The 12,304-nt window shown below is 39.8% G+C and overlaps 1 protein-coding gene across 2 annotated transcripts in view; it reads right to left on the bottom strand.

Moving 5' to 3' along the window:
* CFAP251 (cilia and flagella associated protein 251) overlaps positions 1–12,304 on the bottom strand; it is a 146,408-nt gene that overhangs the window by 51,393 nt on the left and 82,711 nt on the right. For both annotated transcript variants that reach the window (XM_040347047.1, XM_040347039.1), the window contains exons 14-16: positions 9,949–10,100; positions 3,434–3,607; positions 2,985–3,169 (exon numbers count right to left, since the gene is read on the bottom strand). In XM_040347047.1, coding sequence (XP_040202981.1) covers positions 2,985–3,169; positions 3,434–3,607; positions 9,949–10,100 — 511 coding nt within the window. The remainder of the gene's footprint in view (positions 1–2,984; positions 3,170–3,433; positions 3,608–9,948; positions 10,101–12,304) is intronic.

The following is a 12,304-nucleotide window of genomic DNA, read 5'->3' as shown; positions in this document are numbered from 1 at the left end:
TTTCCTGATATACACTATTCTTATGAATGAAGGACATCCAACCTGAAGAGAAAATAGCCTAGTAATTTTTAATTTAGCTGGCTTCGCACAGAATAGATGTACATGCAGTTTTTCAGAATAAACAGTTTTGAAATCTATGATAAATACCATCCACGTGTTAATCTAATGATTTCCTTGAATATGTTCTGCAGCTCACTGAGTTCCACAAATAATTTCTGTACCTGTTTAGTTTACTCAGATAGTATCAAATTAGTACTATGTATCAAATGCACTGGTGGCAAACATTTATATATATCAAGGAGAATTGTTTTCTATAATAAGTTCTCTGTCTGTATTAAACATTCCACAAATATGAAAAGATCTGGGCAGAATGTTTGTATGCACTGCATTACTCATCCTCCTACACATTTTCGAGTGCCACATCAAAGAGCAGCCAACACTTTATTTCTTATGAAAAAGCATATAATATGTCTTCACTTATTTAAACTGGGACTATGATTAAAATTCACATGAATCAATAGAACACACGTCAGTGTTGCTAAGCTTCATTGTTATTTTGAATATTATTGTGTCTCTTTCTTGCCATGAATGAAATCGTACTGCTCCTAGATGTCTCTTATGAGACCTATAGTTCACTTGCTTATTTCTACCATGGGCATTATGGGTCCTTCTCAAATTAGAGACTGCAGTGAATCAATTGTTCATTCAGTCAGTCAGAGCCCATCTAATAGGTTTGGTATACCAGGATTAGCAATGCACTATTACTTTAAAGAAAGCCATAAATGATGCAATTTTCTTTCCTGCAACCATTTTTATTTGAATAAAGCTGAACATTAAAAAAATGTTGTGGGGTCCCCCGCAAAATCCATACCAGACCCTTATCTGAGCATGCCGTCCGCTAGGTTAGGAAAGGGAGGGGAAGAGCGAGCGCCTCCTGAACCATACCAGGCCACATGCCCTCAATATGGGGGGGGGGGATGCTTTGATGAGGATAAGGGCCTCTTCCCGACAACTCTGGCCGGTGGTTGTCAGGGTCTGTGGGCAGGGGCTCATCGGAATCTGGAAGCCCCCATTAACAAGGGGGCCACCAGATCCCGCCCCCCCCCATGTGAATGGGTATCGCGTACATCGCACCCCTACCCATTCACCCAAAAAACTGTGAAATGTTAACAAAATACAAGATCCGGTTTTTGACAAGTCCTTTATTAAATAAGAAGCCTGGAGCCATCTTCTCCAAGAACCGTCATCTCCCGATGTCGTCTTCTTCCTTGCCGCTGCTGTCTTCTTCATTCCCGCCGCTGTCTTCTTACCCGCTAAAAAACAAAAAAAGCCGGTCTTGTCCTGAAGCTGTCTTCCTCCACTGTGATGTCCCCTCTGTTCAGCACCTCTTATATAGCCATGGGGCGTTTGTCATCCAATGACGTCGCCTGGAGAGCTTGCCCCTTGTGACGTCATATGACAAAAAAAAACTGGAAGCTAATTAGTTTTTATGCAGAGCTGCACCAGATTTTGCACTCTCCAGTTTTAGTAATTACCCACTTAAAGACCCGCGTATTGTAAATGTACGTCCTCTTTTTAAATATGGATATCTCAGTAACGGCAGCAGCCGCTGCCACAACTGAGGTATCCATATTTTCTGTAGGCGGCCGTGTAAACGATAACGGCGGTCTCCGTGGCGGATTCGCCGCGAGATCGCCGTTATCGGTGGCGGGAGAGGGCCCCCCCCTCCCGCCGCTTTTCCGCTCCCTCCGCCGCTTACCGTAGCCGTCGGTAGCGGCGGAGGAGATCGGATGCTGCCGCCTGGAGAGCGAGGACTTGAGTGAGGGCAAGATGGCCCCCACCCGTCCTCATAGCTCTGCTGGGCGGAAGTGACGTCAAAACGTCAGTCCCGCCCAGCCTCTTAAAGAGACAATTTTTTTGTTGTCATTTTTTTAAATGACAAATTTTCCTGTTTTTTTTTTTTTTTGCATTTAAGTCTAAATATGAGATCTGAGGTCTTTTTGACCCCAGATCTCATATTTAAGAGGACCTGTCATGCTTTTTTCTATTACAAAGGATGTTTACATTCCTTGTAATAGAAATAAAAGTGATAATTTTTTTTATTTTTTATTTCAGTGTAAAAAATAATAAAATCAATAAAAATAAATAAGAAAACCAAAACATTTTTTTTTAAAGCGCCCCGTCCCGACGAGCTCGCGCACAGAAGCGAACGCATACGCGAGTAGCGCCCGCATATGAAAACGGTGTTCAAATCACACAAGTGAGGTATCGCCACGATCGTTAGAGCGAGAGCAATAATTATAGCCCTAGAGCTACTCTGTAGCTCAAAAAATGCAACCTATAGAATTTTTTAAACGTCGCCTATCGAGATTTTTAAGGGTATAAGTTTGACGCCATGCCACGAGCGGGCGCAATTTTAAAGCGTGACATGTTGGGTATCATTTTACTCGGTGTAACATTATCTTTCACAATATATAAAATAATTGGGCCAAATTTATTGTTGTCTTATTTTTTAATTAAAAAAAGTGAATTTTTTCCAAAAAAAAGTGCGCTTGTAAGACCGCTGCGCAAATACGGTGTGATAAAAAGTATTGCGATGACCGCCATTTTATTCTCTAGGGTGTTAGAAAAAATATATATATAATGTTTGGGGGTTTTAAGTAATTTTCTAGCAGAAAAAACTGTTTTAGTCTTGCAAACACCAAATCTGAAAAACACCTAAGGTCTTTAAGTGGTTAAATCAACCTCTTTGATTAGATTTGATTAGATGCTGCTTGGCTCCTTTGAAGGGTGTTGGAAAGGGAGGGTGTCAAGAAGGTCATCCATGGCTTGAATTTTGCTACGTGTATGGCCACATTAACATTGCAGGATAAATCTAACTGACTCCAAACACCTAAGAAGGATTTTGTTTTTCTTTAACCATAAAGAAGAAAACACGGAGAAGACATGCTTTGTGATTTACTCTATACATTGCTTCTACTCACCTGCACATTTTGGTAGTTGTGTTGTAAAGTTTCATTTTATACTGATCATTAGCAACCAGAATAAAATTTTCTTTTGTTAAAGGAGGATACCATACTAAACACTGTGGAACGGCACTCTGGTTAATGCGGTCACTGCTTTCGATGACTAGATTGTCTTTACTGCTCTTGATAAGATTATACTCCACCTTTTGGAGAGAAAACAATGATAGCATCAGTAACAAACAATTTGGGGAACAAAAAACCAGCACAGCTTAAAAACCCTGTGTTATGCAAAACAACTTACACATTTTTTTTTTTTTTGCAAAATTGTGCAATTGTGAATACAGAATTATTATTTTTTTCCTAATGTGTAGTTTTTTCCGAAAAAAAATACAAATGTTCAGCAATAGTTGTGCTTATAAATATGCATTACTGTATTCTACTTATTAATACATAGAATAAATACCAACCAACATCCGATCGCTTCCAAGAGATACAAGTCTGGGTTCATTGCTATCCAGGTGAATGCCAAACATTATATTCTGTATTGGTCTATAGTGACTTTGATTCCTGGCTAGGTAGTCCCAAAATGTATATCCATTTTGTTTAGTCAGTTGAAACACTGTCATTGTGAACTCTTCATCCTGAAACAAGAGGACACATTTCCTTTGTGAGATACATGCATGAACTACAGTATGAATGAGACTGCGTTATTAAATAGCAGTAATGTTTGGTATTACTGATTACATTTTACTAATATCACTAAAGTGCTGAAGGAATCCTGAAGTGGAGCTAAACTCTGCAATACTTACTTCCCCTTCAATGGTCCGACATCCCTCACCAGCATCTTGTATCTGGAGTCTTCTGGATGCCTGGCTGCTTGGCCAATGCGGGATGACGTCACTCCTGCACATGCACACGACACATGCACACGACAGCCATCCCGCCACACAGGCTCTGTGCTGGTATTTAAACTGAGCTGCGATTTTTCTTCCAAAGAACAATGTGAGTAGGCAGGTGAGTTTGCATGTCTTTTTCAATACAGAGACTGCCTGCTCGTAGGACTTTAAGGCCCCGTACACACAACCAGTTTACTCGGCAGAATTCAGCTTCCGACCGAGTTTCTGGCTGAATTCTGCCGAGGAAACTGGTCGTGTGTACACTTTCAGCCGAGGAAGCCGACGAGGAGCTCGACGAGGAAATAGAGAACATGTTCTCTATTTCCTCGTTGTTCTATGGGAGCTCTCGTCCCGCCGAGCTTCTCGGCGGCTTCAGTGCTGAACTGGCCGAGGAACTCGATGTGTTTGGCACGTCGAGTTCCTCGGCCGTGTGTACGAGGCTTAAGATGTCAAATATAAATAGCTTCTTGTTTATCTACCATCCTAAACAGGCAGTTTCCCTACTGAGGAATGTTTACAGATGATATCGTTCATAATCACCTTTTATATTAAAACATATCCAAGGACAAAATGTAAAATCATATATTCACATTGGGCTGCTTAGGCAGCTGCCATAGGTTCAAACAAATGGCCTCTGCCCCCATCTATAACTGGCCTTCACAGCAAGGAGCACATGGAAGGGCAATACTTGCAAGACAAAACCAGAGAAAATTCCCAGCTCAACTCCTCAACCAGTCTGCTTACCAACCAAATTAAGCTGTCTAACACAAAAGCTCAGTGGGGGAGATCGCTGGACTAACCTTGCATGGTTAGTACAGCGGCTCCCGACCGGAGCTGCCAGTTATTTTTTCATCAGCCACATTGTATTGGATCAATCCTCAGATATAAACATGCCAATGTAGTATCAGTCAGTGTTTCCAAAGGGATCAGGGGATTGCCAAAGGCACAAACATCCAATTAACGTAATCAAAAATCAAGAGAAACAAGATGGACTTTTAAGGTGCCAACAAATTAGTAATCCTTTATTGTTACAGCATAGATACAATCACATACATGTTCTTTCGAGAAGTGCCCCCCCCCCCAGCGAATAGTGCCAGGGACAAACTGCGCATGCGCATCACAACAGCTTATGTTTACGATCAGCTGTTGTAACGGCGAGATGGCACCTGTGCACAATAGCAGACGGGAGATTTTTTTCTGCCAGATTGTGATCCGCGCTGCCGAGGCGTGTTTACGTGGGAGAGGGGCGGATAGGTACATGATGGGCAGTGCTGAAAAACAAATTTTTCTGCTATTTTACCTGGACACTTGCGGGGCGTGTTTAGTAAACTGAAGGGCAGGTTTTTGTATCAGAAAAATATGTGTTTTGCAGCACTGGGCATAATTAATAATCTGGCCCCATCATGTAAAAATCCGTCCCCATTTTAGCAGCACTGCCCTTCATTTAATAATCCGGCCCCATCATGTAAAAATCCACCCCTCATCGACATGAACGTGCCTCGGTAGCGTGCGGTGTTCTATCGAGAAGTGGCCGATATTGTACGCAGGCGGCGTCTCGCCGACACAACAGCTGATTGTAAACTCACCTGTTGTGATGCAAATGCGCAGTTCGAGCCGGGCACTTCTCGATAGAACACTGGTTCACACAGGGGTGGCTTCAAAGTCATCCAACTTGCAAAACGACTTCTGTATAGAAGTCAATGCAAACCGCTCCGAAGTCACCCCAAAGTAGTACAGGAACCTTTTTCTAAGTCTGAGTGACTTGAGTCGCTCCAATTAGAATGGTTCCATTGCAATGCATGGAGCGCGACTTGTCAGGCAAGTTGCCCGACAGGTCGCCCCTGTGTGAGCTGTCACTAAATTAAACGCCATGTGTATAAAAAGAAATAAAAAAAAAAAGACCTCTCTCAACAACCTCCCAAAATATATCACAAAAAAAGTACAAAGTAACAAAAGTTTACAGATTTTTTTTTTACTGATTGTGTTTTGTTGGCACCTTCCATCATGTTTATCTTGACTTTTGATCAGTCGGTGCTTGAAGCAAACAATGACTCTCCACCTTTGCACTACCTATATAACAATGTATCCAATATCCATCACATCAAAGTGTATCCACAGTAGCTGTCACTGCTCTAAGCATAAATTATAAATCCCAGCCATGAAGTAGTGGTTAAGAATGTAGATGATCAGAGGGAGAGTGTGATGTCATCACCTGTCAGGGCCCCAGGCGGTGGCACAGCGACGGGGGTGCAATACTGTTGGAAAAGCCACAGCCAATTTAAAAGCTGCTCTGCTTGGTGATGTCATGCTGTGCATCAGTGTTACCTCTGATGCGTTTCGATAGAAGCCTCTCTCTTTGTCAAGAAATGCTCAGGGCATTGCTTTTCATGTATTCCTCCCCCTGTTAACACCTGTTGTGCTTGTTTATATCATATCCTTATAGCTTCATTACTAATCAGTCTCTTAGTTACCCTGTTAAAACTTCTGTTTCAGGAGCAATTATATAAAAATCCTGTGTCTTAAAATTAAAGTAAAAATTCAATTGTTTTCTTAAAACTCTGAAATTAATAAATTAAAAGTAGAATAAATCCTTCAGAGGGGATATGATTTCAATTTACAAATACCATACTGGTGACCCCACAATAGAGATAAAACTTTTTTGCGGAAGGGAGTTTAACAAGACCTATGTGGCCACTTATTCAAATTAGAAAGAAAAGAGGTTTAAACTTGAACTAAGTAGAGGGTTCTTTACTTTAAGAGCGGTAAGGATGTGGAATTCTCTTACACAGGCGGTGGTCTCAACAGGGAGCATCAATGGTTTCAAGAATCTATTAGATAAGCACCTGAACGACTGCAACATACAGGTAATACTGACATATAATCACACACATAGGTTGGACTTGATGGACTTGTGTCTTTTTTCAACCTCACCTACTATGTAACTATGTAATATTACACTCATAATTTTTCAACAAAAGCAAACAATTCTGATAGATAAGTTTGATCATTCATGGAAATCGTGTACCTCATGGGTTAATGCCTAATATTGTAAATAATGTCACTGTTTCATAGTTGGTAAGGTTGAATAAAGACACTAGTCCATCCAGTTCAACCTGTGTAGGTGTGTGTGTGTGTGTGTCAATGTCGATAATCATTTCCCATATCCCTGGATGTTGTGTTCACTAAGATGCAAGTCCAAGAGTCTTTTAAAACTATCAATACTGCCCCACTGATACAATTGTCGAAGAGTTCCACATCCTTATTGCCCTGGCCCCCAACAGTAAAAAAAAACCTACACAGCTTAAGGTTAAACCGCTTCTCTTCCAGTCTCATCGTGTGGCCCTGTGTCTTCTTACACTCCCTGAGACTGAATACTTTATTTCCTATGCTGGGATCACCATTGAGGTATTTGTATACTCCTGTTATTGAATTTCTCTGAGTTGCGTGCTATCCTACATAGATCTTGTGCATTTCATGTCTTATCCAGACAGCTGCTGTAGCTGTTTTTTGTTTTTTTTTTGTGTTTTTCACATTTTTTGATATCTTGATATCTCTTCACTTTGTACATATGTATAAAATCTAAATAAAACGTACTGAACGAAAAAAAAAGCAAACAATTCCATATCATGATTGAGCCCTGGTGAAGCAAAAGTGTCAAAATTAAATATGCACTTTGATTTGGTCTGTGACATTTTCCATATGAAACTATCTCCTCACCAGTCACATTTTACCCATTCTATCCCCGAAGAGGATGCCATTCAGGCTCTTACTAAGATAATCCCTGTAATGTTTAGGTAATGGATGTTTATGGCTTTCTTTGTCCTTTGTCAGAATGTTATCCTCCCTCAATAGATTCCAATGTCAAGAAATGATTCTTTTTGCAGTAGGTGTTTGTGCATTAAAATTAGGCGCAATGGACCCAGCGTTACTTTCCATTTAATGAGCCTCTCCTCCCCTATCCCCTCTTTTCTATTTCCTTCCATTTTTATTTCCTATCTTCAGCATAATATGCCTATGCTATTCTTCAATCTGGTTCTCTTTCTCCTCATCGTCTCTCTCTTTCTTCTCTATACTGCTCTGGCCCGCAGGCTGGGCCCTGTTGGGCTTGGACACATGATGTGCCACTGTTTGTTTTACGAATTGGCGAATGTTATCTTCCTTTATGTGAGCTTTTTTGTTTGTTTTTCTTTTTGTACTGTTGCATGTTATATCGTCATCTCGCCCAAAAATGTATATGTAATCCGGTCAGATAGCCGGTATGTCGTCCAGATCAGCATGACGTCACTTTATTGGAACATACAAGATATGGACATCCTTTTCCTGGTCATCTTTACCCGCCCTAGGACTTTTAAGGGCTGACTCAAATTTCAAGATTCCGGATTAACCCTTTTGATACCTGCAATTTTTTACTTGTTAGCCCATGTCTTTGCACTAATTTGTTGATGTGTGTTTTCAATAAAACACTTTGTACAAGAAATTAGGCACAATGGCCAAGTCAAACTCATTTTATGGATCATCATTGTGACATCCTTCTCTTATAGCAGACTCTCCCTAGATAAGCATTCTACCCATTCTGCTTCAATAGTGTCTCCCGTTCATAACCTTTTTTCAATAGCCTGGAGCACTAATTCATCTGCTTCTTTTTTGTAATTTTCCAATCTGCTACAGTTCTGCCTTAACTGAATAAATTGTCCCTGTAGTATGCCCATCAAACATTACAGGAGATAACAACTGAAAGTGAGAATCTTACTATTGGAGTGAGTCCGCTTGTTTTTTTAAAGGTCTTGGTCAAAATTTGATCATCTTTAATGAAAATGTTAAGGTCCAGGAAGTCTCTCCTGGCATATGACATAAACTGAAGGCTCTAATCATTGTTGGCATGTTCAATAAATATATCTAAATCTTCCTTAGATCCTCTCCAGATGAAGATAAAATAATCTATAAATCTTTTCCAAAGAATGAAGTTCTTCCCGAAATTTAGAGGGAGGAATGTGTAAAAAAGCTTCTATCAAAATGCGTAACACTGAAAATTCTGGATGAAGCAACAAGTAGGCACAGCATGACATCCCCTTAAAGAGGGGCTTTTAAACGCTCTGTGGCTTTTCCAGTGATACCGCATCCCTGTCCCTAGCTGGGGACCTTACAGGTGAAGACTATACCCACCTCTGATAGTCTACCATATAACTATTATTTCATAGCTGGAATTCCTTATCTGTTTCCCTGAAACAGAGCAGTTGTAAATCACGGGTGAGGAGCAAAGCTGAAACCTCACCAGCTGGAACAGTGTAGTGGGCATATGTATGAATGAGAACAACAGCATATGTGAGTGGATACATACTCTGATGTAATTGGCAACAATAGTAGCATATACTGTATGCTTATAGCAGTCACAGCTACTGTGGATAGAATTTGATGTGATGGATACATTGTTATATACAGTAAGTAGTACACAGAGGAATATAATTGGAGAGCTACTTTTGCTCTACGTGAGCACTCACTGACTCTATACTGGCAGGTTTTTAATAGAGTAACCAACATTGACAAGATTATTTAGATTAAGATGACCTCTTCCAAATGTATATCTGAAAAGGACAACAGCTCCTCATTAATAACCATGTCCTCTATTTACATTATTACTGTTCAGGTAATATAGTCACCCAAATATAGAATTTCAGTTTAATCAGCATATTCAGCAGGAAACAGAAATTGGATCAGTGTATGGCCAGTCTATGTTCTGATACCTTGAAACATACAGCTGCAAGACACAATCATATATTGAAATTATGACCACCGGAAAAATGAGGTGAGAATAAAGAAGGGAGCTTAACAGCAGATCTGCTTGTATCACTACAAGTTGAAAATAGACTGGAGATTTACATATTTCCTGCTGCAAACTTGACAAATGAATGGGCATTCTAAAGTGAGGACAGAAAGATATGAAAAAACATTTGCCGGGTCACTTGACTGGGCTCCTCTCTTACTAAAATAAATGGGTCTTTGCTTGCTTCAGGAGCCCCTTAGTGACAGGTTCCCATTACCATACTTTCTACATATGAAGGGAAAAATGTAGCTGTATTGATACTTACCGCTGTAGCAAGATACCGCGAATCATGAGAGAAACAGATATTAATTATTGATCCTCTTGCATACTTGAATGGTTCTTTCGTTTCATCTTCCAGAGTCACAGCGTCCATTATATGTACACTTCCATCTGTAAAGCCGGCTGCTAAATAGAATCCTGTAATTTCAAGACAAGAAAAGTCAAGACAAAAGACCTTGTACATGCTGCCTGGGGTAACATATGACACACTGTACAGGTGCTTCACATAGTAACCCACAAACACACCAGTACCCTGGATCAGCATACATAATCTGAATGACAACCAATTCTCTTTCTGCCCAGCAGTTGCATACCCATGTACATAAAAAATACTCAAACAGACAAGTGTATACAGTATGAACCCCCAGGCACCAACCACAACCTGGGGTATAATGGATACTCCTCCCTTTAGAAGTGGTTGCTATCACCTGGGAAATATTTGTTTTCATCTGTATCAATCCTTCCACCCTAATAATTGTGCCATGTCTTGTATATTATTTCTCTGCAGCCAGTATTTATGATATGTCAGGCTTTAACTATGTCATCTCTTAAACCGCATACACACGACCATTTTTAATGTCCTAGAAAAAAACTAATTTTTTTTCGACGTGATTCTTGTCAAGCCTGGCTTGCATACACACGATCGTGAAAAAAAAAATACTTGAGCAAAGCACGGTGACGTACAACGCGTACGACGGCACTATAAAGGGGAAGTTCCATTTAGATGGCGCCACCCTTTGGGCTGCTTTTGCTGATTTCGTGTTAGTAAAAGACGATACACCACTTTTCAGTCTCTTACAGCGTGATGAATGTGCTTTACTCCCTTACGAACGCTAGTTTTACCAGAACGAGTGCTCCCGTCTCATAACTTGCTTCTGAGCATGCACGTTTTTTCACGTCGTTGGAGCCTACACACGACTGTTTTTCACAACGTGAAAAACGGGCCAAAAATGTCTAAATCTAAATTTTTAATGCCCATTTTTCCCGTCGAGAAAAATACCCTGGAGCCTACACACGATCGTTTTTAATGACCATTTAAAAAAATTGCATTTTTCACGTCATGAAAAAAGGTCGTGTGTACACGGCATTACACCAGTATAAAATAAAATGTTTGGTTGCGCTACATCAAAAATAAAATAAAAAAGTACAGCAGCTGACACAATATTGTTGGAAGCAATAAACGATAATGAAAAGAGGTGTAGCGCTAAATAATATAAAAAAAGGTCCAATCGATCACTCCAAAAATATTGCAATTAAAGTGTGAATCCAATCCAAAGGGAGATCAAGTGAAAATAGAACACCCAAACACACTGACCCTGATGCCGCGTACACACGATCATTTTTCAGCATGAAAAAAAATGACGTTTTAAAAAAATGTCATTTAAAATGATCGTGTGTGGGCTTCACATCATTTTTCGGGTTCTGAAAAAGTTTTTTCGAACATGCTGCATTTTTTAACGACGTTTTAAACAATGTCGTTTTTCGGGTTGTGAAAAATGATCGTTAGAAACCCGCGCATTGCTCAGAAGCAAGTTATGAGACGGGAGCCTGATACCTCTGTGTGCCAGGCTCCATTTCCTGCGAGCATTGCGACGCACAGGAGCAGCAAATTCAAAAATTCGTAATACATACAGTACATTGTAATCTTACATTACTGTATGAAATTATTTCATATCCCTTTTGTCCCTAGTGTTTTGTCCAGTGCCCTGCATGCAGTTTTATATAATAAATACTGTTCTTTCTGCCTGGAAACTTGAGATTGTCCATAGCAACCAAAAAGTGTCCCTTTGCGTCAAAAGTGGTTAGAGACCAGCTAGAAAACAGCGATAGTAAATAAGAACACTTGCAGTATTGAGCAATAGTGAATAGTGGGGAAATTCATTTTATTATAATTATTATACTATTATTATTTTTTATAATTATTTATAGTTATTTATGATTTTGTGTTTCAAACTTTATCATACCCAGGATGTCTACTAGACTCTTGTTTGGACAGATTTAAGTGTGTTATTACTAAGAATTACAGGTCTAATATATAAAACGCCAAATTTCTATGCAAAACAATTGTACCGCTTTGAGACGTAAAAATCTGACATAATCATACCGCCAGGGTGGTTAAACCCACAAGTGCTTTTTACCACTACTATTCTTTTAGGGTTGCTTTTAGTATTTACAAATGCAGCAATTTAGAAATTGGATGAAAGGTTTAGCACTGGGAAACACTTTTTAATACCTAAAAAGTGCATTTTATATAAAACAAATGAGGAGGAATGAGGGACATTTTTCAAAATCAGGGACAGTCCCTTGAAATCAGGGAAAGTTAAGAGCTATGGTTATGTCAT

The sequence above is a fragment of the Rana temporaria genome, chromosome 1 (genome assembly GCF_905171775.1).
Source record: "Rana temporaria chromosome 1, aRanTem1.1, whole genome shotgun sequence".
Classification (NCBI taxonomy): Eukaryota; Metazoa; Chordata; class Amphibia; order Anura; family Ranidae; genus Rana; species Rana temporaria.
This window is presented reverse-complemented; position numbering and strand designations above follow the sequence as displayed.